This window comes from Neltuma alba, unplaced genomic scaffold (assembly GCF_004799145.2).
Source record: "Neltuma alba isolate B1F8T4 unplaced genomic scaffold, ASM479914v2 tig00006604_pilon, whole genome shotgun sequence".
Lineage (NCBI taxonomy): Eukaryota > Viridiplantae > Streptophyta > Magnoliopsida > Fabales > Fabaceae > Neltuma > Neltuma alba.
The window spans coordinates 78169-104368 of NW_021634510.1; the positions used below are offsets into that span (position 1 = coordinate 78169).

The 26200-nt window shown below is 34.1% G+C and overlaps 4 protein-coding genes and 1 long non-coding RNA gene across 5 annotated transcripts; 3 read left to right on the forward strand and 2 right to left on the reverse strand.

Moving 5' to 3' along the window:
- The first annotated feature begins 1591 nt into the window (after positions 1-1591).
- Positions 1592-5808, forward strand: LOC114750665 (vacuolar iron transporter 1). Its single transcript, XM_028939260.1, has 5 exons — positions 1592-1609; positions 3199-3428; positions 3717-3802; positions 3914-4028; positions 5323-5808. The coding sequence occupies exons 1-5, from the start codon at positions 1592-1594 to the stop codon at positions 5618-5620; spliced, it is 747 nt and encodes a 248-aa protein (XP_028795093.1). The 3' UTR covers positions 5621-5808.
- A 1060-nt stretch (positions 5809-6868) lies between these two features.
- On the reverse strand, positions 6869-10715 carry LOC114750657 (B3 domain-containing protein REM16). Its single transcript, XM_028939252.1, has 4 exons — positions 10453-10715; positions 8824-9379; positions 7835-8013; positions 6869-7362 (listed from the first exon to the last, which is right to left on the reverse strand). The coding sequence occupies exons 1-4, from the start codon at positions 10561-10563 to the stop codon at positions 7105-7107; spliced, it is 1104 nt and encodes a 367-aa protein (XP_028795085.1). The 5' UTR covers positions 10564-10715; the 3' UTR covers positions 6869-7104.
- A 1347-nt stretch (positions 10716-12062) lies between these two features.
- On the forward strand, positions 12063-12983 carry LOC114750679 (photosystem I reaction center subunit psaK, chloroplastic). The gene is made up of 3 exons (XM_028939274.1): positions 12063-12203; positions 12343-12423; positions 12566-12983. Exons 1-3 carry the CDS (start codon positions 12123-12125, stop codon positions 12791-12793), a joined length of 390 nt encoding a protein of 129 aa, XP_028795107.1. The 5' UTR covers positions 12063-12122; the 3' UTR covers positions 12794-12983.
- Positions 12984-14792: 1809 nt separating this feature from the next.
- On the reverse strand, positions 14793-19128 carry LOC114750668 (heat stress transcription factor A-8). The gene is made up of 3 exons (XM_028939263.1): positions 18690-19128; positions 15180-16261; positions 14793-15032 (listed from the first exon to the last, which is right to left on the reverse strand). The coding sequence occupies exons 1-2, from the start codon at positions 18906-18908 to the stop codon at positions 15302-15304; spliced, it is 1179 nt and encodes a 392-aa protein (XP_028795096.1). The 5' UTR covers positions 18909-19128; the 3' UTR covers positions 14793-15032; positions 15180-15301.
- On the forward strand, positions 15752-25908 carry LOC114750672 (uncharacterized). The gene is made up of 3 exons (XR_003740682.1): positions 15752-15823; positions 24912-24922; positions 25895-25908. It is a non-coding gene; the product is annotated as an uncharacterized LOC114750672 (long non-coding RNA).
- The last annotated feature ends 292 nt before the right edge of the window (positions 25909-26200 follow it).

Here is a 26200-nt window from a genome sequence, read left to right on the forward strand (position 1 = left end):
ATTTCTAGAGAAAAATAAACATGACTTGCTCACATTAACAAATTTTATATATTTAATGATCTTCTTGATATATGAAAAACTATTATAAGTAACAATTAAAAAGGAGCAAAGTAATAAAAATCGTAGTAATTCTTTCAAAGCAAATATGTGTAAATTGCTCTCTATTTTTACTTTTTGATGCCATGTAACAAATTGCTGTCTAATTAATGAGCATTTGATGTAATGTGTTTGGTTTGATGTTAATAATGATTAAGATTATAACTTCTTATAATCAAATTGGTACATGTGCTTGTTTCCCTAAGAGCATCTTGATAACCTATTAATCATCACACACACAGAGAGAGAGAGAGCCTATTAATCTTTCCAACAGGCTGCAAGCAAATAGCATTGATTATATTTTTTTTCTTTTTCCTGAACTGAAGACAATTTTATTATTAACTATTACGTAAAAAAAATATGAAATTCATTCAGGAAATCAAATTGAATTAGATGTTACTCCCTCTGTCCCTAATTATAAGATCTACTTAACTATATTACATAGTCTAAAAAAACTGTTAAAATTAGTTAAAAATAAGAAATATATTAAAAATTTATTTATTTTAATCAAATATGCCTTTATTTATAAGTGGGTAGGTGTGAGTGAGAAAAAATAGGAGAGAACGTGTGGGATAAAAAAGATAATGAGAGAAAGTATATTAATTAAGGACAATGTAGATAAAGATGTATTTATTGTTTAGATAAATCTAAAAGGATCTTATAAAAAAGAACAGACCAATTCAAAAAATTAAATCTTATAATAAAGTACAGATGTAGTATTTTTTTTTTAAATATAGCATTAATTATGTTACTTTAGAAGAAGATGTCAAATTCATTTAGGACATGAAATCAAATTTGTCACACTTATTATTTTGAAGATGATTATTAGAATATAGGCTGACGTGAAGAGATCCATATTCTTCGTCATTCATTATCTATAAAAGGTATTCCCTCGCTGGCAACCGGGAAAAAAAAAAACGTAGAGCCGGTTTGGTTGGATTTCATGAGAGGGGATTACGTGTAATCTTTATGTAATAGAGTGATTTTTATGTTTGGTTGAGTTTATATAATGTAAATAAGATTACATTTTATAATCCTAATTACATTATTAAGATTTATGAATAGAAATGCAGACCTCTTGTAACAGAGTTAAAAAGACAATATTGCCATTGTAATTTTTTAAATTGACTAAAGTGCCCGCCGGTGCCCATTCAGCCGTTCTCTTTGCCCGTTTGCCGCTGCTCCTATTGTCTTTGTTGGTGCTACTGTCGTCCCGGAACAGAAGTCGTTGGTACTCGCTGCTTGGTCATCTTCGTTGCTGCCGTCTTCATCTCCGTTAACAACCGTTCTGTTACTGTTATTATTATTTCCGTTGCCAGACTAACATATCATTAATTAACACTGCTATATTTCTTTTACATTGAAGGTCACGTCTTTTTTTTTTCTCCTGAAAATTTCAGTTTTTTGAGGCTTTTTTGTTTTGCTTTCATAGAGGTTTTGATATATTATTGGCAATCACAGACACTGCTACGTATTACTACTAAACTTTAGTTGAATGGCTGATGCATATTTGGTGAGATATATATATATATATGTGTGTGTGTGTTGCAAAGGAGAATCTGATAATTGAGAAGCATACAGACATACATATATTATTATTATTGTTATTATTATTATTTTGTGTGTATTATGTAGTCTTTTTTTTTGGCTTGAACCTATTGTTACATATGTGAATAGAGTTATTATATATATTTGGAGAAAAAATAGACAACTTTAAATTATTATATGTATATTCGTATATGTAAATAAGGGGAATTTTTTCTTTTGATACATTACTCTTACCTATTCTTATATCCTTTGTAATCCAACTAAATGGTTTTACCCCTCTACGTAATAAACTCATGTAATTATTGTTATATTACATTTTAGGGAAAATTAATCTTTTGGTCCTTATAATTTTTACTCATTTGTAACTCAGTCCTTATACTTTGACTCGGTGCAACTCAATCCCTGTAGTTTTAACTCGTTTGTAACTCGGTCCTTGAAATTTGACTCGCTGCAGCTCGGTCCCTATAGTTTTATCTATTTTATAATTTAGTCCTTGTGTTTTTGAAAAATAAAATTATATATATAATAAAAGGAGGGATTAAATTATAAAATGGTTAAAACTATAGGGACCGAACTGCAGCGAGTCAAATTTCAAGGACTGAGTTACAATTGAGTCAAAACTACAGGGATTGAGTTGCACCGAGTCAAAGTATAGGGACGGAATTATAAATGAGTGAAAACTATAGGGACCAAAAGATTAATTTTCCTTATATTTTATTAGATTCTGTTATAGTACATCACATTTCTAAAGATTCAATGAACTGAACGGGCACGTACTTCCTCACATCTCATTAAGTTATTTTCAAATTTTTTTATCAAAATGGGGAAAACTTTATAATTTATAATTATGTTTACTCTTTTTTAAATTCCTATTTTACTCATATCAAGTATATTTTTAAAAAATCATTTCCTATTTTCAAATCAACATTAAATAAGTATAAAAGAAAAAATAATAGTAAAAATGAATCTTTCAATTATTGTAGATTTGTAGTTTTGATTTGATTTAAACCTAATTTGTAAACGTTAACTTGGCGCAGTGCATTTCCTAAATATTTGATTCGATTATAAATCAGTTCTTAAATTTTAACTTGATCCAACTCAATTGTTATAATTTAACCATTTTAATTATTAGTCGCCATATTTTAAAAATAAAATTATATATTTCATGAGATTTAAGGACTTAAATTTTGAATAATCAAGACTATAAGTACCAAGTTACAATGAATTTTTGAAATTGAGTTTTAATTAAATCAAAATCACATAGAGTGAATTAAATATCTGAATATTGTGTTATAATTGAATAAAAATATAATAAGTAAAATATTGATTTCTTCAAAATAGTAATAAACAATTAACATGATGCTTTTTTAAGTAAGCATAAATATGAGGAAATGACCTAAAAATACCAGTTACCAGAACTACACCGAGGCGGGCAACATCATCGCATCATTTCATGTCCCGCTTGTTTCATCACATAGCAATACTTCGTTAACCAACGCCCCCTAGTTCATTCCATTCCTTTTGATTTGGAGCATCAACCATGGCGGCATCCAGGAAGCAACGCGTTTAGAGCCTGAGAAACAGAGGCTCCTCAAACACCACACCGAGAAGCATTTCACCGCCGGGGAGGTCGTCCGTGATATCATCATCGGCGTTTCTGATGGTCTCACCGTTCCTTTCGCTCTCGCCGCTGGCCTTTCCGGCGCCAATGCCTCCTCCTCCATCGTCCTCACCGCCGGCATCGCTGAAGTCGCCGCCGGCGCCATCTCCATGGGTCTCGGCGGGTAGTTGATTCCATTCTGTTATTTTTTTCCTTTTTTCTTTTCCTTGATATCCGATTCGCAAATCTTTGACGCTCTGATGGTTCGAAGAGAAAATGATATGGAAAATTGTGTGCTGCGAATGAGATTCGATTAAAACTTGAATGGAAAAGTTTTGCGAGGCTGCGGTTATGCAAGCCGAAGAACATAGATTTTTTAAATTTTCTGGACAATTCTGGACAACCAAACAGGTTACAGAGGGTTTGGCGGTTTGCTATATTTAGTTGATCAAATTAGTGATGGATTGTGCAGTTATCTTGCGGCAAAGAGTGAGGCCGATCATTATGCGAGAGAATTAAGGAGGGAGCAAGAAGAAATCGTGACTGTGCCTGATATTGGTAATTCCTTGCTATTAATTTTCAGAAATTTATAGGAGTAGAAAATTATTGAGAAACGGAATTTACTTATTTTTTTTCTGGCACCATCTTTTATTTATTTGGGGAATTTAGAAGCGGCTGAGGTAGCGGAAATACTCGCACAATATGGAATAGAACCGCACGAATATGCACCTGTGGTTAATGCTCTTAGAAAGAAGCCACAAGCATGGCTAGATTTCATGATGAAGTAAGTTCACAGTCTCATTTCTGTTTCTCCTCATTCACTGAACCTTTTCTTTTCTCTTGGTTATTTTTTTTAAATATGTCTCCCATTAAGGCTGACAGTTTTAAATTGAGTACTAGTTAGCGTTCTTGGGTGACTTTTTACACATGAGTATTGAATTCTAAAATATAATTTTTTTTAAAAAAATTCAATTTAAATATTTGAGAATTGTGTCTATAGTAATATCACGGTCTTTATAATATTACCTCTAATTCTGAATACAAGATCTTGTTTGATTTTTATTTTAGTTCTAAATATAAAATTGTAATTTATTTTATTTTTTGTATTTATCTATTTTTTTTAAAATAATCTTTCTAGTAATGAAAGTTCTAACTAATAAACTTGATTAATAAGAATATTTTAGAAAAAATAATACCTATTTATCACCAATAATTAATTTAATTTATTTTTTAATCTATTTAAATTAGCCAGTTAGTTTTTATATTTAGGATCCGATATAGTAATAGCTTTTGCATGCTCAGGACAAGCATAAGAATGCCACAGGATGAATCGAGATTCTCTCCTTTGTCTTTTCGGATTTTCTGAGAGATAGAAAGACATACTGATCGAGTGGGATTAAAAACATGAATGTATAAACTATATTTAGAGGCCAATAGAGAGAAAAATATACTATTAATTTTAAATATAAAACTGGGTTCTTCTAAAAGTTTGAGGGAAAAAAAATCTCCGTTGAGATCCCTAGTGGGAAAGGCATCCACGAGAAGAGATAGATAGTGAATTGGGTAGGCTTTTAGGAGTGGGGGATCCAACTTTTTGAAAAGGGACAAAACGGTAAAGGTCCAGAGTTCGGTTCCTGCGCGTGGTCCCTTGCAGACAAAACCCGTCGTTCCAATTTTCAAACACTTCCCACTTATAATGGGTGTCACGTGGATAGGTCATCAATGGACCAGTTTGGGATAGCGATCGAAAACACTTATAAGTATATTTTACGTAAGTCAAGATAAAATTTTCATATACTTATTGTGTATTTTGAGAAGTTACTTATAAGTTATTCTAAACGGCCTAATATCTTGTTCTATTATGGCAGAACTGTTTTTTTTTTTTTTTGAAAAAAGGTTCATACATCTGTACAGTACAATATGACATGATATCATACTCCAAGATATGGTCTGCCGATCACTTTTCCATTGAAAAGTTCAGATTTTTGTCTGCAACATCTATTTAAACTAGGAGAATCATGTTCAGAGATTTCCCACTAGTTTAAACCCGAATTGTTTATTGTTACTTGTCTTGGCAGGTTTGAGCTAGGATTAGAGAAACCTGATCCAAGGAGAGCATTACATAGTGCGGTGACCATTGCTGTTGCATACGTATTAGGAGGACTTGTGCCTCTTGTGCCTTACATGTTCATTCCAAAAGCTACAGATGCTGTTGTGGCATCCGTTGTTGTCACTTTGGTGGCTTTGCTCATCTTTGGCTATGCCAAGGGACACTTCACTGGCAACAAGCCCTTCAGAAGTGCACTCCAGACTGCTCTCATCGGCGCCATTGCCTCCGCCGCCGCCTTTGCCATGGCCAAGGCCATCCACCCTTAGATTGTTATTCCTTTGCCCACTCTGTTTCACTTTAATTTGTCCCCTGCTTTTACATTTGAATTCGAATTTTGCATTCTAAAGACGACTTTGGTTGGTTCAATCGTTACCACTTTGTAAATTACATGGTAGTTCTCTTACCAATGTTGTTCAATGGAGCTAGAATTACGGGTTCATGGTGGGTTGAATTATGCCTCATTCAAATCTGAATCCTTAAAATACCTATATGCAAGGCCAAACATCTTGTCAGATGAAAAGGAGAAGAGTATTTCCAATGTACTCTAATGAAAGCAACAGATTAAGAATTGGGGTTTGTATCAGGGAGGAGGAAAGTAACTTTACTGAGTAGCAGCAGCAAGATTGGGTCATCCAGGTTCTTTGTCATTCTGAGAAAGAGAGAGAGCTGAAGGTGCCAATGTTATTCCACCTCCAGGAGGTCCAATGAATCTTTGCTAAGCATCCTAATCTACTAATTAGAAGAAAAATATTATCCCCAGAACTTAATAGAAGACCAATTAATTAATATGAAGAGATTAAGAAAAATAATTTTTAGTTTTTTAATTTCTCCAAATTAGTTAACTGAATCTTATATTCTTATATTAAACATGAGAAATAATATAATGCCTTAAACCATATAATTTTTTCAAAAGATAATTTTATTTATCATTTCTTTTTTATATATCATCTGATATTTTAATTTTCTAACATATTTATTGTTGCTTTCTCTCATCACTTTCTTTTTTCTTTTTTAAATATAATTATGTCTGCAGCCTTGGATTCAAATCCGGATTGCGCCATTACAACTTTTGTTAGAAGCCACGTCATCAAATATTGTCGGTTCAGTGTCATTTTGACCCAGTAGCGGCGCACGAATCTTCCGCATCGGCGATTGGGAATTTTCGTTTTATAAAATATTCTTACCTTATTATTTTGGATTAACTTCAAGTGATTATACATATCTTTTATTTTTTATTCAAAGTATGATTTCTTGTCTTTACTTATCAAAAAAATTATATTTTGTTTTGACTGTTTAAATAAAGAAAACAATACACCATAGCTGAACATGTACACAAGTTCTGCTCACACGTCTCAACGAGACGAAAGAGGTATTTGGATAGAAACCAAACTATAGTTTAAGAAGTACTTTTACGGTTTACGAAGTAAATATGTGAAGAAATTTATCTCATTTTACGAAATAATATTTCTGAAGCTATAGTTTGGAGGTTGCCAAACACCCCTGAAGAGGGATGAAATAAACCAAGCTGCGCTAGATGATTTGATTGATACATGACATCTACAGAGACCGCATTGTACCCAAAATTATCACGCAAAACGTGAATATAGCCTGCGGCCAGATCACTACAACCATTAACTTGCATGACCTCTCAGATAAACACAGAATTATATTACATACCTACTCATTGAGCTATAGAATTTTGTTATGCTTGAATCGGCCTCGTTAGTTTTTTTTTTCCCTCCGGGATTCTTCACTCCACATCAACCCTGAATATTTTCACATCAAGGGTCAGTGGCTTCTTGCCTATACCTGCTAAGCGAAACACACAAACATCAAATTCTCGCAGGTTATTGTCCAGCGCAAACTGTTTCCACCCGCCGGTGAGTCCGCCGCTCCGACGACTGGCTTCAAAGGCATATTTAGCAAGCCACTCACTCTCTCCCACACGTAATATCACATCTTCAGATTGTGGAGGAAGATGCTGCGTCACCCACTTCGTAGGGATTGTCTAATAAGCAACAATGAGCAGAAAATACAGTCAAAACCAAATATTGGGCAAAAAAATCTTCTAGAGTTCTTGCAAAGTCCCTGCAGAATGCAGAAAGAAATTAACACAAAAGGTGGAAGTATATATGGAACCTACTTCCTCTTTTTCTCCCACTCAATTTTCTTTTCTCTTATCTCTTCAAACCCAACAAGAAACAGCTCGAAAAGATCCATATTCTAATAAATAGAAAATAATTAAAAAGATTTGGATCCTCTCAATTTCTTGATAAATTCATAACTACATTGAGAAAGATGTGTCAAACCCAATTACGGATCAGCCTTCCCACAGGGTCACAAACAGACAGCATATCTCTCGGAACCAGTTTTGGTAAAGACCGAAGTTCATTAAGGTTATAAAGCAAAAGGAAGTCAGAGAACAATTAGAGAGGAGAGGACATTCAACTAGGGAAGAGAAAATAAGAAGCAAAGTTTACCACATAGAATTTCTGGAATACATGCGAGGGTCGCATGACTACATAGAATCCATCCATGGTACATGCTGCTTGAGCCAACTGGAGGGTATTCTTTTTCGCCTCCTCTATGGCGGCCTTTCTGCTTGAAGCATCCACTATTTCAACCATCTTATCTCTGCTCATGGATGCAGGTTCAGCATCTGATCAAAATTCATCGCAGTTAAATAACACTAACATCACCAAAGTAAGGCTCCAGTTCCACAAAGCAGCAACCATAAACAAATAAAGATTATTTCTCATAAGAATAACTACTTCGTCGTAATGCTATTTTGACTTAATGCAACGAGCAGCTATGTCAAATATAAACTCAGGGTCCCCGTTGCTGACGTTGCCAATTTGTTCACATATCATCAAGGTTATAGCTTTATTCTTTCTAGGGAAACTGCATTAACCCTTTGAACCATATCATAATTACAACATAATTACATGAAACTCAAAAAGCAAGACTTTAATTCTTGAGCTATCACAAGTTAACTTCTGATTATCTTATGACCTTACTCGCCAAAATGATGTAACAGACACTAGTCATCTTTTGAGCCTTTCAAAGTCTGTTTCCATAATTTGTTTTGACAAAAACAATTATTTTTCAAAGTGGTATGAGCAAAATAAAATTGTGACATGAGAAGTGGACTTCTAACATGGAAAGTCTAATTCTACTACTGTCAAGACTTGGTTTCTCAAATCACATAGCACCTTTGAACTTTCAAAGACTTAAAAGTTGACTTCTATCAATCATGTGACTACAAGAAATTCAAGTCAACTATTAGAAGGTTAACTACATTTTTTCATTGTAGTAATTTCAGAAAAAGAAGAGCAAATTATTGTATTTTCAAGTTGATTCACCAATATTGCAAGTGTGAAATTGTTCAAGGGGATCAAATGTAGTTTTCCCTTTCTTTTAAGCAATAAAGATAGACAGTTCCAAGCCCCCAGATTTAGTATGTATTTACCAGGAACCCATTCAATTTCTCCAGCATGCACATCAGATCCCCTAGATCTTCCTCTCAGTCTCCGATTAGTTTGCTGGGGAGGTGTGTATTCCATAGGGGCAGATCTTCCTCTCCGCTTAGATTGCTGGGCAGGGATATGTTCCACAGTAGATTTACGAGCCGTTTTCTTTTTACGATGTGCAGATTTCTCAGGCGAAGCCCCTTTGACATCAATATTAGAAGGGACATTAACATTTTCTTCTTCAAAACAGTTATCTGTGTTTCTCTTATTTGTCTGCCCACTGTCCCGGACAAAATAAGAAGCCACCCTCTCACATAAGTTCTTCTTGTCAAATATTAGAACATCAAACTGTGATTCACCATTGTACTTGAAGATCAGAAGATCATTCTCTTCCAAAAAGTGATCTTGTGCAAATTGCTGCCAACCATGCGTGAAATGCAATATATCATCTCTAGTTGACAATCTGACAGTCCATTGAGCTCCGCCAGGGCCTCTAAGGGTCACATTATCTGGCAATTTCCTTTTCACGCCATCTGAAAACGTTTTGGGAAGTGCCTGCAGTATAAACTCAACAAAATTTAACAAGGGTTGCTGAATCAAATTGAGCCTCAATGATAGGCATCCAATACAGAAATTGGAAGAAACTGATCACAGCTTCAATGACCTTCAAAACTCTAACAGCAGGCTCCTAAAGAGACCAGTACTAGAACTAGAAACTAGAGAAGGTCCTGTGTGGTCGAGTGATCATGTAATGCAGGCTCATTTTGATAAAGGGAGTTATCAGCTAGCAAGTAGCTACCATAATGCAAGTGTGGTAGCGTGGCAATGGTAACAGAATGCTAAAGTGACATTGAATAGGCAATCAGTCCATGAGAGGAAGGCCTGGAAAATCGTGGGGCACGTAATGGAGTTTTCCACTCTCTTTTCTCAAACAAAGGGTGCCAATGCAGAACTATGAGAAACTTCATTTCCTGTATATCAGTTAGCTTTCCGCAAATTGACTAATTACTCCAGCAACTTTTACATACCATGAAGTGTTTACACTTGCGATTAAACAGATTAAATCCATACATGTGTGGCTCAAGCACTGAAGTAGAGATTCAATCAGAAACATTAGGAGCGAAAAAACTGTGTAGCATATACACCCCCCCCAAAAAAAAAAAAAAAAAAAACTGTGTAGCATGCGAGAAGCAGTCTACCTCTTGTTCCCTTATAAAGTCCTTTTCGCTTTCCCCTCTCTACAGTGAGAAAACTAGGGTTCATTCAAATTGGTGGAACCCAAAAAGTTGACAAATTTTCCCTTAACTACAATTGGTGAGAAAAGGAATAACTGAATAGTTGACTTCTAAAAGTGTACTAAATGAAACAAAAGTAGCGATCCCTTCAGGCTAGTTGATCTAAAGTTCATAGCTTAAGATTATAAAAGAGATAAAAATATATACATAATCAAGAAAGTAAAAAAGATCTCTGAGATACTGTACAGCAATGCAAGGAATTAAAGGGCTCCGACCTTGCAAGGAGGTATCAGGAGAAGAAGTTACGGATAACTCAAAATTTCCTCCTCACAGATACTTCTGAAGTGAGTGATCTGCAGAACAGCGAAAAGAGGAAGAAAACAAGAGACTTACAAGGTGTTGATCAAAACCAGGAGGGAGACGCAGGGCAAAATGCGTAAATTTGAAATGGGTCCAGTAAATGTCATCGACCCAGGATTTACAGCCTCCGCATGCTTCTGCCATTTCAACAGAGAGCAAAACACAAAAATTAAGGGAAAACAGAATAGGTAAAGAGTTCGAGAGTTACTGCAACTCGGACGCCCGAGAACCGGAAGAGGGACCCCGGTAAAAGGAGAGAGGGAAGAGAGAGAAGCGAAGGGACTAGGGAGGGAGAGAGACAGGCAAATGTTCCCCGCACGTGAGTCCACGTGAAGTAAAACCAATCTGAAGAAAACGCAAGACTGGTTCTCTGACTAAGTGACCATACAGTACGGTCAGTTTCCTTTTTTTACCCGACAGAAGTTTTTTTAACATTCTTACCTCTTGTAATATAAGGGTCTATTTGATTTTTATTTTAGTTTTAAATAAAACCATAATTTATTTTATCTATCATATTTATATATTTTTTTAAAGTAGCTCTTCTAATAATAATAGTTCTAGTCAATACACTTGATTAATAAGGATATTTCAAGAAAAACAACACCTATTTAGGACAAATAACTAACTCAACTTACTTCTTTAATCTCTTTAAATTAGTCAACTGGTTCTTATAATTAGGACCGGAGGTAGTAATTTAGAGTTTTTTTTTTTACCAAAAACATAATTTAGAGTTTAGTCTATCATTTTCTCTTCTTCTTTTTTTTCTTTTTAAAATAAACTAACCTAAATTTCAGAATCATCTTCTTGAACATCAATATATTATTCAGATTTTCTCTTCTTCTTTTTTTCTTTTTAAAATAAACTAACCTAAATTTCAGAATCATCTTCTTGAACATCAATATATTATTCAGTTTTAATTAAAATTACTATAGTTAATGCAGTAGAAACATATTTTAATTTATTCATTGAAAAATGAAACTATTGGTCATCAATCAATAGAACTTTTGCCTAATTTATAATTTGAACCCTGTATTATATTATATTATATGTTTTTGATCTTAAATATAAGACCTATTTTTTAGTATAATTTATATTATAAAAAGAATCTTCTATTTAGAATCAGATGAGTATTAATCCATACTAAGCAACATGAGTACCAACATTGCTTTAAAATAAAATGAGTGTTTAAAAATCAAATCATGATTTTATAGTATTCGAAGTAAGTAAGTATGTGAGAAGAATTCTCTCTCGATTTTATATGAAATTACTTTTAAAAAACGCTGCTTTTTTCTTTAATGGTTCAATTCTTCTTAATTAATGTAACATTATATTTATTTATTTCATATGATTAATACTAGCAATGAAAATTAAGATTCAAGCGCCGCAAATTCCTAGCATGGGATATGAAATCCCAAGGAAAGCAGGATGGTGCTGACATGTCCACTGGGCTTATTTAGTTTGAAATCAAGCTCCACAGGGGCAGATCAAGATCTTATCCATTCAATGGCCCCAATAAAACAATGCCACGTCAGAGTCCAGCATCTCTGTCTATCCAAACCGTCACTCATCCTGAAGCCACAAATCCCTCATGTGGCTGCTTTCAGAATAAAATTGTGGCGATTATTGTATCCGTGGCCAAACAACAACCTCCCAGAAAACCCCGTCATCAGCAAGAAATTCGCAGAGAAAGAGAGATTTCAGAAATGGCGACCTCAATGATGACTTCCCTCCCTCAGTTCACTGGTCTCAGACCCAAAGTCTCTGTTGCTCCTGTTCAAAACCTGGTTCGTTTCCCTGTTCTTCATTTTTAGCATCTGATGAGATTGTAATTACTTGTTCATGAACTGATTGGATAGTGTTGGAATCAAAGAAACCTGTTTGATTTCGAAGTTGGGGATAACAAATGAAGAAACTTGTTTGCAGGTTGCTGTGCAGCCCATGAGGAGGAAGGGACAGGGAGCTTTGGGAGCTCGCTGTGATTACATTGGTTCCCCCACTAATCTGGTAACTTTTCCGTTTAATCAACTTAATTAATTACTATCCTTACTAGTAATCTTGTAATTACACAGTGATTAGGCTTAGGCCACACAGATAAATCCATTCATGGTTTTGATGAGATTATATACTTGTGGATGTGGATGAGCAGATAATGGTGGCATCAACAACCTTGATGCTGTTTGCTGGAAGGTTTGGGTTGGCTCCGTCGGCAAACAGGAAGGCCACGGCGGGGCTGAAGCTTGAAGCGAGGGACTCTGGCTTGCAGACCGGTGACCCTGCTGGCTTCACCCTCGCCGACACCTTGGCCTGTGGCTCCGTCGGCCACATCATCGGCGTCGGCGTTGTCCTTGGTCTTAAAAACATTGGTGCTCTGTAAACTAAACTATACTGCACTTAATTCTCTCAATTTCTCATCATCCGCCCTCTTAATCTACTCATTTTCAACTTCATTGTCTCATATCTTCTTCATTGTTGGTTCCACATTTCAACCTATCTTTACGTCTTAGGGACTCAAATTTGGAAAAGTTTGTCTCTTGGTTTAAAGTTTCTGCCTTTTTCATATTAAACATCAAGTAAACTAACTATTATGTGTTTACTTAAAAGAGGTCAGAGGACTTAAACCAAGACACAAACTTGGTCCCTCAAATTCCAACGCTGGCAATGAGTGAAACAGAAAAAATAACCACGGTGAGAAATACTTCTCCGGTCTTTAATATATCACTTAATTATTGAGTTAATTTTGATTCTAAATATAAGACTTATTTATCATATTTATCAGTTTTTTTTAAATTACCCTATAGATACTTCCTCGACCATAATCAAGCAGAAGAGGGAGGAAAGATATAAAGAAAGATGATTATATTGTTTTAGGAAAAATATGTCATATTTTTTATAATTAACTAACTTACATAACTTCTTTAATCAAACAAGTCAGTGATTAAAAACCGGAGGAGTAACACTAATAAGCTTTGCCTTTTTTTTTGCCCTTATTGCCCCAATTAGAAACTGAGATTTCCTACCCTTTGGCTTCGTCGCTAACTGATTACAATTCTGAGTATTTGGTGGAGAGCCAATTCAATGTGCCAAGTAGGGTCTTAACCTAATTGTAGAACTGAGCCTCAAACAAATTAGCTCCTTTTAAGTTACAGACTCTACATGTTTTCATCTTTTGTGGTTGACTGGATTTTATGTTAGTTCTTCTTTAAATGACTCAGTGAGTTTTAAGGAGTTAAGTTTGTTCAATACTTAATTTCAACGACGAACCGATAAGCCATACAATTTTACAACTTGCATGCTGTCAACCGTACTGGATTTTTAAAAAATTAATTAGTTAAACTCAGCTCGTTTAGTTTCATTATATATAATTTTTTGTATTTTAAGAAACAAAATTCTTTTTATATATTTATCTGGTACAAGATATAATCACTTAAAATAAACTTATCTGAATTAACGCAAATCACAGTTAAAACAACTTGTATACAGTAAACAGCGTTCTATGTTTGATGCAGAATGTGAAACTTGAAATTAATAGTAGCTCTTTTTTCCCCCTTCTTATTTTCATCGCAAACTAATCAAGAGCAGGAGAAAGCGCTTGAAACGAAAACACTATTATATAAAGAGACATATTCATACTAAACAGCTAATGCCTTTATTCATCATACCATATGACACTTGCAATATTTCTTAGCAATAAAAATTGACCAACGAAAGATATCCGTTCTATGGTTGCTCAGTTAAAAAAAAGTAGAGGAAGAAAAATTACTATTCCTCTTTTCCTTAATATAAAATCTAATTGAAAAGTTAATGTTAATCCTATATATAAAATTTATTTTATATGTTTATTAATTTTTTCAAATTAAACCCATTAATATTTCCATAACAATAATCAAATAAAAGAGGAAAGGACAAAATTAAGAAAGATACTTAGAGTGTTTCAGAAAAAAAATCATGATCACTAACTTAATTAACATACTTAATCTATTTAAATCAGTCAATTAAGTCTCATATTAAGAATCAGAAAAGTATAATAATAGTCATTGTGCCTTTCTTATCATTGCTGAAGAATGTTCACAACATTTTCTTTGAAATTCATTTATTTTTCTTCTGATTCCATTCTCTTCTGGACCCCAACCAAGACTGATGAAGTCTATCAGCAATTAAAATCATCATTATCATCATGATTACACGCACAAACATTGATATTCTTTTGGTCCTAAATGTAAGACTCATTAAATAGATCTTATATTTAGGACCAAAAGAATATTATTGATAAATTATGAATAGTTGACATACAAAATGAAGGCATCTCTCCTTTTTGCCAGACAAGAGGATGGGAATATTGGTAAACTCGAAGTTTTAATGTTGAGATTGGCGCCTACCAAAACAGAAAATTGTATCATAGAGATTCATATGCAGAAAGACATAAAAGTAATAAAATATTTGTGAAGCCATAGGCCGCTGCTTAGAGTGGCACAATAAATACAGCTCTTTGCATAATATTTTCTCTAGTCAACCGGCAAATTTAACTGCCGTAATATTCAAAATATAACATTTCTGGTCACAACATTACCGAGTAATTCCCCCTGTACTTGTCCACATTATCAGAACGCCAAAATCTGTCAGATGACCAAAATGAGAATTAATCCTTCGACAGAATTTGGATTTACAAATAGTAAAAAAAAAAAAAAGGTTACATTTTGTGTGCGCGTGTCCATATCTCTTGCAGTTATATACCTAAACATGTGAATGGGTAGCAGACTCACACTGGTTTTAAATGAAGATCAAACCAATGGAAGGAAGATGGAAGTGGGAATTCTTAGATTATATCCAAGTACAATACTAATGTAGATAACCAAAAGTTGTCTGGCGCTATATATTTATTCCCCTACTTCTCATTTGGCTCAGAAGCCAAAAGTTCTATTTCCTCAGTTAGAGATTCCAAACTCTGCTGCTGTTCCAAATGAACACCATTAGCAGATCCTTCCAATCCACTCCTCCGAGTTTTGTCCACTTCTGGAATCAACCCAACACAATTTTGGAATTTATCAAACAGTGTTTCGCATATAGCAGGCTCGATCTCCATTCCACTGTTGGTAGGCCTGTCACTTTCCTGATTTGAATCTTCATTTTCAGTGAAGGGACTGCCTAAAAGAAGCTGTTCCCAGGCATTATCATCGGGTGAATCTGGTAGAATAAATGGAGAATTATCTATTTGACACAATTTTTCATCCATGAGTACTTTTAAGAAGTCAGAATTGATAAAATAATCTTTCAACCCATCTGTACAGAGATTGGGTTCTGGTTGCTCATCTGAAACACGAGATGATGTAACTACAGGCTTCAATGTTTCACTCAAGGGTGGCTGATACTTCATTATCATCCCATCAGATGCGACATCTTCTACACTGTGCTCCAACATATTGCTTGTCTCAGTCTTACGCCAACCTTTTTCCTTGGGCTGAAGCAGCTGAACCATGAACCCAGGGATTTGCATGGCCATGACTAAGAACGATAACATCTGTTGCTGATTCTTCTCCATTCCTTGAAGCCGATTGGTCAGGAGGAGCAATTTGTTCTTAGATAATTCCTGGTGCTGCCCAAGTTTAACCAGCTCCTGTGTGAGTGCATTTTTATCAGTTTTCAAATTCTCGACTTCTTTCCATAGGTCATGGTTTGTAACTTCTTGAGAAGGCACATCACGATTCTCTTGCTGCTGTGATGGCTTTCGCTGATCTGCAACATGTGGATGTTTTCTTCTCAATATATTCTTCAGGAAATGCTTTTGACCTCTGATAAAGTCATCATTGGCAAATTCCCAGCGATCTGTATCAGTTTTCCTGAAACCCTGGTAGTTCTCACCGTTAGATATTACTGACTTTTAAAATCATATGAGGCATTACGCAAGTAAAGAACTTGTAAGGTTCAAGGAGTAATTTTTTTTACCCTCTCTGAAAAAAAGAGTTGAGTTAATTAATGTTGATTTCTACTACAAGTAAAGAACAAACACTTTGAAGAAAATAAATCAATCTTCCAGGATTCATGTACACAGGAAAAGATAACTATCAGCAATACGCAAAGGATGGGTCTGTGAATGGCAATTGAATGCATAAACCTTCAAGAATTTATAAATCTTTGCAATCATATTCTAAAAACTCTGGAATTTCTAATAACTGATACAGTGTTCTGAAATATTGGTATTGGGAAATGCGATCCTTCACATTAGTCACAATCAATAAAACATGATAACTAAGCCATAACCAGATGATTCTTCACACCGAAAGTTGTTCAGCTTTACAGTAGTACGCAGCACACTGAATCAGGTCAAATAATTTATTCCTGCTATAATCAGGATTTGGTTCTCACAATTGCCACACTTGTTTTCACAAATCGTGAATAAGTCACTCACGTCAATGTTTTCACCATGAATTGGACAACTCTAAACTAGCATATTACCCATGCTTATAGTTATCCTAGACCCAAAGTTGAACTGATAAGAATTAGCTGACACACTGAAAGGACCAGGATTTGCCAATGAAATGTTTTCATTTATATTTCTGTATTAGAATGCATCCTGCTAGGGTTAATACAGATTTGCAATTAACAGGAGGCGCACATCATAATGCTGGTCGATTTAGCTTGATAAGAAGATTCACCATGCATCATGATGGCTTTTTGGCTTAGAACAAAAAATTCAACCTACACATGAAAGATAAGTGAGAGGCTGAGGAGCGTTCATCTCTATAAATTATGAATTATCAATGATGGAATTTTTATGTCTTCCATGCAATCCCAGCTGCAACAAACCTAGACTAACAAGTCAGATTCTCAGCTATCTTTAAAAAGGAACTGATGTCTAGATCGGGAGGCTGAAAGATGGAATTTTTCTGTCTCCCATGCGATCCAACTGCAACAAACCTAAACTAACAAGTCCGAGTCTCACAAGCCCATATTTGAAAAGAAAATGATGTCTAAATTGGAAGGCTGAAAGTTCTTGACAATATCACAAGAAACAATACTACACTAATGAATCTCTATCTACCCTGTCTCCTGCAGCAAACGTATCTTACTACGAAGTAGTGAACAATAACAGCAAACCTTATCTTACAACCAAAGTACAGAACACTGCAGCACATATAGTCTCCAGGAGAAAAATTATTGCCTCAAAGAAAGAAAAAGAAACTCTTAATATTCAAAATCCAAATCTTTCATCCAATGTTAATTCCTAGTAGCCTTCAAAAGGTCAATTAGATCACGATACAATAAGGGGAAAAGCAAAAATTAAACCCCTGCATACAAGTGAAAGAACAACAACTATATTTTGCTTTGTGCACCTCTATGATTCAAAAATAAATAAATAAAAAAATTCAAAATACCAGTGTGGCCAGAATATTCATAATATACTTTGCTAGCCCGGGCTGCCGGGTCTGGAAAAGGTATGTTACTATTGCTACTATCCTGTCATATGAAGTAAAAACTGAAGCAATACATCTTCTCAAGGTTCCAACCTTATTGTAACAGAATAATAACGATATAATATCATTATCCACCTTAAAAAAATACACCCCAGCATCTCAGCCAAAAGACATTTCATGTGCAACTGTTTCAATTTGTCCATTTCACACTGACTTGTCGAGTTTGTGACATTTCTAGAGCTGGCAACAATTCTCGTAGCAAAAATCTAATTCAAAAGTCTAGGGTCAGGGGATGGAGCATCCCCTGGAAAAACTAATATTACAAAATACTTAAATATAAATCCATTACAGGGAACACTCACCATCCCCAGGCATCATCAATGGATATAAAGAATATTCTAGATCCTCTAGGGTCAGGTAATGGAGCGTCATTCCGATGCTAAGGTCTGAAAGGCTCAAGGTTTTCTCTATATCAGGAAAAAGGGCGCCCTTTCTTCACTTTCAATTGTGTATGAGCGCATAGGAAGTAGCAAAGCAGAAACTGGTGAGAACTTTGCAGTAAAAAGTAAAAGCACACTGAAAACACAGCACAAGATCACCAAAGCAATCATAAAAACAAGACTTGACCTAGTCTCAGTAGTTACTGAGTGTTGTGTCACATATGATACTGAGTGTTGGATACCTAAAGACAATATGCATATATGGCTCAATTTTTAAGCATCGGTATTCCATAAGACCTGATTTATATACACACACAAAATATAACAGATATACAACAAACAGAACAATCCAAAATTCGACCTTCAAAAATAAAGAACGAAGCAAAGAAGAAAGGAAAAATGAAAGAAGGAAGATACCCACATAAATATTAAGTTGCCTAATGAAACTGGAGAAATTGTTGTGCTTGAAATACTTAGGAAGCAAACACACGGAGAACTCAGTCATGTCCCAGATAATAAAACTGTCATTGCTTTTGCTCCAGGATATAAGCGAGTCGGTCGACTCATCGTCCACCATCTCATAACATTTTTTCAGGAAAGGCGCCACAGAACCAAAACCATTATCGGACGACTTTACCATCCCTTTCGACAAATTCCCACCAAAGAAATCCCAATTCGCGCAAAAATCAGTCGGATTCACCTGAATTTTCTCAAGTCTCAGCCCAAGGAGCAGACAAAGTCCTGGTCTTTCACTTGCTTTTGTAGAGCGAGAGAGAGAGAGAGAGAGAGCGGAGTAAAGGACCAGGACAGTGTGAAGCGATGGGATGGAAATTTCGCGTCTAACGCTGTTGCTGGGGAAGGCGGTTAGAGGCTTGGAATATCTTGATGACTTGAGGACTGGGCAATTTGCCAATTTCGCTTTTGGTTTGGCTTTATGTGAGTAGACCGAAGACTCAGCTAGTCAGCTTACAAAAATGAGAAGGAAAAAAATTACCAATAAATTTCATGTAAAAAATGATTCCACTTTTTAAATTAAAAATAATATATTTACAATATTTTATTCATTAATGTTGTGTATTCTATTTTTTTTTGGGGCCAACGATTAATATTGTGTATTCATAGCGTTTTTGTGGGATGAGAACCCACGATGTGATGATAAGATTTTTTGCCATTTTTTTTTAAATGATTTTGTGAATTTTTCATCCCCTGCATACGTCATATGTTAATCATATATATTTGTCTGATCTTAAATACAAGACTCATTTTATAGTATAAATTATACTCTTCTGATCTTTAATATAAGACCCATTTAACTAATTTGATTAGATTAAGGAAGTTAGGTAAGTTAGTTAATTATAAGAAAAGTGACACATTTTTCCTAAAACACCATAATCATCTTTCTTAATACCCCATCTCCCTCTTCTACTTGATTATAGTTGAAGGAGTATTCATAGGTGTAATTAAGAGAAAATTGATAAATATGATAAATGAGTCTTATATTTAGGACCAAAACCAACTTAAGAATTGGGTCCTATATTAAAGACTGGAGGAGTACTACAAAATGGGTCTTATATTTATGATCAAAGGAGTATAGGTTAACAATAAGAATGCGGTGATTATTAATATTTTAATTATTTCTTAAATTTATAAGTATTGATTTTAACGCATTCTATTGTCACATCTGTGTCATGCATTTGAAGACAAATATAATTAAAATTTACTTTTGCCAGCACAGACATGAATTCAATAATTAATTCTACTTCCCACTGATTTGAGTAGAAAATATGTACCGTTTTTTCATAATACACTCCTTGATTGTTTCCATTAAAACTACTCTATAATGTAAATTTCAGTAAATCCATAACATATATAGTTAATGAGGATAGTTTTTTTTTTTTTTAAAGTATGACGAATAAAATAACCTGAGACCTTATGTTTAAATCAAGCTTAACTCCAATTAATTCTTATATTAAGGATTAGATGAAGTAATTTCACATTTTAATTAATCTGTTTCTATATTGTAAATGTTGATATAATTTTTTTTGGTATAAAATGTTGATATAATTTTGTACTCCAACTCCATAATTTGGTGTGATAATAAAAAATTTTTTGCCATAGTGATAATAAATTGTTTAAACTTATATTTGAACTTCAACTTTAATAAATTTGTAAATTTATGCCCCATGAAGATGGGAGACAAACTCCGGACTCTTTCAACATAATTTGTTGAGATTCGTCTCAAATTTCGACTAATATTACTCCTTCGGTTTTTGGTGTAAGGCATTATATAGAATATTTTCTTGGTCTCTCTAGGTTCTCATAGGGAAAAAAAAAAATAGACTAAAAAGAAAGTAAAATCTATGTATGATTTAAGAGTTACTTAATCGTCTTTTTTTTTTTTTTACTTTCCCGTAATGCTATAATATTTTAAACACTAACCATTGGCAGCAAATTTCATTTAAATTAGAACTTATAAATTGGGACAATAAATTATTTATTACATATTTTTTATATTGTCCTTATTTTTGTTGGCACCTTTTTGGGAAGTTACGCCATGGCAACTGGCAACACTTAAAATTTATTTAATTTTAGTTTAGAAGTAGTTTTTTAAATAAAAATAATTTCAATTTTCCCTTCGAAATTATGCTTTATTTACTTTTCTTCATAAAACAAGATAAATTTCGGTACTGCTATTAAAAGAAAATAAAATTATCAGAAATAAATGCCAGAATATATGACCTTACTATTTTCACAAAAAATATAAATTATCTGCATCAAGTTACAGAGCCTTTTCAGTTTTCTTTTTTTCTTTTTTTTTTTTTAAGTTTGGGCCCATTAGGCTCCAGAGTTTGACCAACTTGATGAAGTGAGAATGCCCCAGGTTGGCCACCAATCACAGCCACTTTTTAACTGTTGCGATATATGACAACGTGGCATACTGGTCTTCTATGGATATTTTCACAGGAAAATGGCATTTTTGGGCTATTACTTTAGGGAGATGATATGATACAAATTAAAAGGATTTCAAATTTAAATAAATTATTGACAATTAAGGATCAAAATTCTTTATTACTGGTTTGAAAACAAGGTGGCCTTTACGAAATTAAATTCAACCTCAGTTGTGAGCATTAAAAAAAAGAGGTTTATGGTTATCAATAGTGAGAGTTTAATAGTAATAAATTATTTGAAATTCATTTTCAAATTCGTGAGAGCTTTGGGCTCTAGATAATTTATTACCACTTTTACAAATATATTGGAAATAAGATTACTCACCACTTTTAATTCTTGCAGTTGGGCTTTCAATGTCCAGTATTTGTTATGTTTTCAAACAAATATAGACTTTTTTTTGGGTTTTCTATCAGATTTAAATTTAAACTTTTAATAAGATTAAATTTTGATTAAAAAAAATAATGCAAAAGGATCCTTTTTTAAATAATTACATATTTAAATTAGTTGATAGATTTTGGTAAGAGACTTTGAAAAACAAAAGTGTGCAACAATTCGTTTAAAATAATGTTTCCATATGTCATCAATTCAATTAAAAAACCAATAGTAATTGGATTGAGTAAAGAAACTCGGCTCTCCTTAAACAAAATCTGTTCTTAAATTTTGTAGATGGAGAGAGAGAGAGAGAGAGAGAGAGAGAGAGCTACTATTAATTGAATTTAACGATTTTTGAATCTGACTTGATAGTATAATCAGGTATCAAATTAAATTATTATATTTCTCTTGGAAAACCTCCCTCTTGAGAGACTTGTTTAGAGATTATGTCCCTATTTCTTACTTAAAGTTTCGTTGAGACATATGACTTCTTCCATGTGATTAGCTGTTGTTATTAATATGGTGTTCTTCTATTAATATCTTTTTCCACGTGAAATGCAGTGCGTAAAAATCCATTGTCTTGTCTTTTTATTTTTCATTGTCCTTGTGTTATTTAACGTAACTGGAATTAGATTAGATTAATTATATTACAACACGAAGCATCGTCTGTGAAATCTACCATCATCATCATCAGCTAAGAAATGATGGAATATTGTTGGAGATTAAGCTTCCTTTCACAGTTCATGTTGATGATTTATATGCATTTGAGATGATGATGAAGGAAATTAATTTTATTTTTCCTGAGTCATCATTAATATATTCCTCAAATCAATGCCACAATTGAGCTTGAGCTTCTAGCTATAGGTCTTGGTTTTGTCTTCCTAATAACCTTCTAAAGGTCAGTGGATTAAGATGAAGTAGAGGAAACTAAATACTACATTTTAATAGAAGGAAAAAAGAGTGAGTCCACTGATTTATATCCTGCGAATAAACTACATCATCAACAAGTGCTCATCATAACGGTTTATTAATCATGGTTTAAATTTTATTACCGGTAACAGGTTATAAAAATTGAATTGTTGCCGACAGATATACATTAACAAGTAATACATAATAGTAGAATAAGAAGAAGAAATATAATGGTAGAGTTTATACATTAGTTTGCGATATAAACCCTAGATTTTGTTCAAACAAGTCCTTATTCCTTTGTTTTCAGTTATACCTTCACATGTCAATGAACTCTAAAAGAGTAATTCAACATTCTAAGAGGTCAAGTCCTTATCTCTACTATTTAGAACTCACTGCAAGAGAATTTTCCTTTTTGTCATATATCTTCTGATTCGTGACTTCTCTATCAATTCAATTGATAGGCATGGGACTCTGTGTTTGAGTAAGCTAGACATCAGCTTTTGGTCTGACAATCCCTTAACAAGAAGATATATAAGATAACAAATATACTTAATTAGATGCCAACACAAATATAAAGAAGATAGTACAGTACATAATATGCTCATTGCCCTAGAGAGTGACATATATAGAAGCAGCTATATATATATAGCTAAGTTTCTTATAAAAGTTGATATCATAAACCTACACATTCTAAACAATCATTCTGACAGCCCCACAAAATTAACTATCCTTGCTGACACAGGCACAGAGAGAGAGAGAGAGAGATTGCGTGGAGGTGATAACATATCTTTGCACTAATTAATGACATGAATCATCGTTCAAAGATTCTTCTTGCTGCTGCACTCTATAGCATCTTGTGGCTTGTTATGATTATTATTATTAGTATGATTCGGATTGCATAGTTCCTTCAGCTCAACGTGCATTGAATTGATGAACGCTCTTGCTTCTTTTGTTGGTTCTTCAATGGCTTCTTTCAGGCTGCTGAGGGCCATGCAATATGCTTCCTGCAGTATGAATCCAACATGCCCCAGAAATATATACATCAGGTGTGAATTTGCACATATTATAGCAGTTAAGACCTAAAAGGTGCTTAAAATTTAATGTGGAATGCGTAAGCATTATATTTGCTTTTATGGACCCCTGGTATAATACCATGAATTGATCAAGTTCTGCAGAACTCGGAGTTGAAGCTGTTTTGAGCCCAGAATTTGCCTTCTGCTTACATGCAGCTTCTGTTAGATCAAACTCTTCTCCAGATTCGCCTAACCCCACCTGAAATAAACAATATTGCACTCAGAGACGCAGGGAGAAAGATGCACATATATATAACCAATGAACTTTGATTAAATGATAGTGAAGCTGTTTTTCTGAACTGAATTTATTTGAGTCACAAATTATAAACCAATACAAAGACAGACGTTCAACCCTGCAAGGCTTCTTGCTAATCTGATGATAGTTAACTGTTTCGCTATAGCCAAGTAGTGTAATCTGCCTAATTAAACTTCTAGTTGACTAAGTTCTGTCTTGTTTTCTTCTCTGAAAAAGATATACTTGATAGACCACGATTTTCCTTTTATAGATCATTCTTTTTGCAAGTTCTAGTGAAGATAAGGAGGACCAGATTGTCTCTCCTTGTTTTTCTTGTCTTCTTTCCCAGCAATAGGTAATAAAACATAGCCTTTACGATCCCTAGCTGTACATGTGTTTCCATATATATATGGTATGAAAACATATAATAGCTAGCTTAATAGCCTTTATTTGTCACTCGTACTTCGTCTAAAGACCTACCTATAAGCATGTTCCTTCCACAAACACCATGGCAGCTCTTCACCCAATTCACAGTACAGGAAAAGATACACATGAAAAGAGAAAAGAGGAAAAAAGGGAATAACGCAGTGTGGAAAGAACAAAAAATTGATAAGATACCTTCAAACAGTTGAAGTGAGATTCAATCAAAAGGCCATAAAGAGGATGACTGGAAATCATCTTTTTCAGAACCTCATGATCATCATCCCTTATTAGTTTCTCTCCGTCATTTTCTCTCCCACTTCCATACTCACCAATTCTACGACCCTCCATACCTCTCTCTCTTACGCAAACAAAACAGACACACACAAACCCTCATACACAAAGGCATATATATACAGTCACAAATGCGTATGGGAATTTAATGAATTATTACTAGATTACAAATACATCTCTCAGATAAAAGAAGTCACTATTATGGTTCTTGGTGCAAGTGAAGTGTAGCAGTAGCTATCAATATGTACGTACGTTCCTTTTTTTGTCGCTGTTGTGAGTTAATGAAGTTACTTCATTACGGTGAAAATATCAGTATGAATCAAAGTGCATATATATATATATATATATATATATATGAATGAACATGATGTGCATGGAAACACGATAAAAGGTGAAAGCAATGTACTGTGCAGTGCTGTGTATGCATGGACTTTTTCGCGACGAAAGGAACTTGTCAAGGTTTAGTGCTACGATTAAAGTAGCTTTCAAGGTACTTGCAACCTGCAACCCTTTTTGGCCTTTTCTGCATTCCCTTTCTCTTCTCACATATTCCCCTTTTTGACTACTTCTCTGCGTCTTTGTTATTTACTAAATTCTTGTTTTTCCCAACCAGAATCGCCAATTCCTAGTTACTCCCATTTCTTCTCAAGCACTACTGCATATCATCTATCATTGAACTTCAATCAGCTCATCAGTAGATAAGCATTTAATATTTAAAGTTTATTATTACTTCAATTGTAGTCCAACTGACATGGCGGATTTATTTGCATGCATGTCATCATGGGATAAACTGTAAATTCAAAAAAGGATGGGGAGATTTTAAATTTGAATTTAGGATTATTGAAAACCAATGAGTATATATTTTGGATGAACTTCTCTGGTTATGTTTGGTTACATATCTGCGACTATTTTTGGGGGCATAACGTTCAAAGAGTATTAATTATATATCGACGTGTAATTAAATTTAAGACATGATACTGAGGTGCAAGTAAATGCTGATCTTATTGGGCTGGAAGGTAGACAAAAGTGTGACACGAGGAATTAGAATAGATGTAGTAGGTGTTGGTAATAGGGCTGCTCAAGAACATGTAGCAGCAGTTTGTTATCATGGGAATTGCTTAATTAATCAACGATTTCTTGGGATTCATGCATGTCTTGAAGAAACTGAATCAGGGACAACATTAATGAGTATTTTATTTATTAACTAATAATTAATGTGGTTGTTGTTGATTTGGTCTGCACATTTAAGCATGATGTTTATTTTTCTTTGCTTGGTGATCAAGCTTTTGATGAATAATTAAGGTCTTATCAACCCTGATGATTAAATCAGTTGGTTGGGGTTGTTTTAGCTTAACCACGGATCTCGAGTTCAAGACGTTGGAACACAACATCTTAGAGGCTAGGGGCGCCAACCTTAATATTTCATGTCATGCCTCGATCTGGATTAGTCTTAGCCTGTTGTTGTGCCTGAAAGATAGTTTGACTCAGGATACCAGGTGCTAACGCAAAAACAAAAAATAATAATAATTAAGGCCCTGTCATATTTATGTAAATTGAGGCAAAATTTCTTTTACATACCTATCTTATACACTATAAATCATGATTGAAAAGCTATTTTTGAAGATTTTAATCGTCATTTTAAACAAGCATTTAGCCAGCTTATTCAGCATCTAATAAACT

What these genes read in the sequence shown, in the direction of transcription:
- LOC114750665 (XM_028939260.1), top strand. An exon ending in ATCTCCATGGGTCTCGGCGG is followed by an intron (nt 3,429 to 3,716) that starts GTAGTTGATTCC and finishes TGGATTGTGCAG; the next exon opens with TTATCTTGCGGCAAAGAGTG. An exon ending in TGGCTAGATTTCATGATGAA is followed by an intron (nt 4,029 to 5,322) that starts GTAAGTTCACAG and finishes TTGTCTTGGCAG; the next exon opens with GTTTGAGCTAGGATTAGAGA.
- LOC114750657 (XM_028939252.1), bottom strand. Translation starts at nt 10,563, where the DNA reads ATGGCAGAAGCATGCGGAGGCTGTAAATCCTGGGTCGATGACATTTAC. An exon ending in CTGGTTTTGATCAACACCTT is followed by an intron (nt 9,380 to 10,452) that starts GTAAGTCTCTTG and finishes TTTATACTGCAG; the next exon opens with GCACTTCCCAAAACGTTTTC. An exon ending in AGAAATTGAATGGGTTCCTG is followed by an intron (nt 8,014 to 8,823) that starts GTAAATACATAC and finishes AATTTTGATCAG; the next exon opens with ATGCTGAACCTGCATCCATG.
- LOC114750679 (XM_028939274.1), top strand. Translation starts at nt 12,123, where the DNA reads ATGGCGACCTCAATGATGACTTCCCTCCCTCAGTTCACTGGTCTCAGA. An exon ending in TTGCTCCTGTTCAAAACCTG is followed by an intron (nt 12,204 to 12,342) that starts GTTCGTTTCCCT and finishes ACTTGTTTGCAG; the next exon opens with GTTGCTGTGCAGCCCATGAG. An exon ending in TTGGTTCCCCCACTAATCTG is followed by an intron (nt 12,424 to 12,565) that starts GTAACTTTTCCG and finishes GTGGATGAGCAG; the next exon opens with ATAATGGTGGCATCAACAAC.
- LOC114750668 (XM_028939263.1), bottom strand. Translation starts at nt 18,908, where the DNA reads ATGGTAAAGTCGTCCGATAATGGTTTTGGTTCTGTGGCGCCTTTCCTG. An exon ending in TTAGGCAACTTAATATTTAT is followed by an intron (nt 16,262 to 18,689) that starts GTGGGTATCTTC and finishes GAGAACTACCAG; the next exon opens with GGTTTCAGGAAAACTGATAC.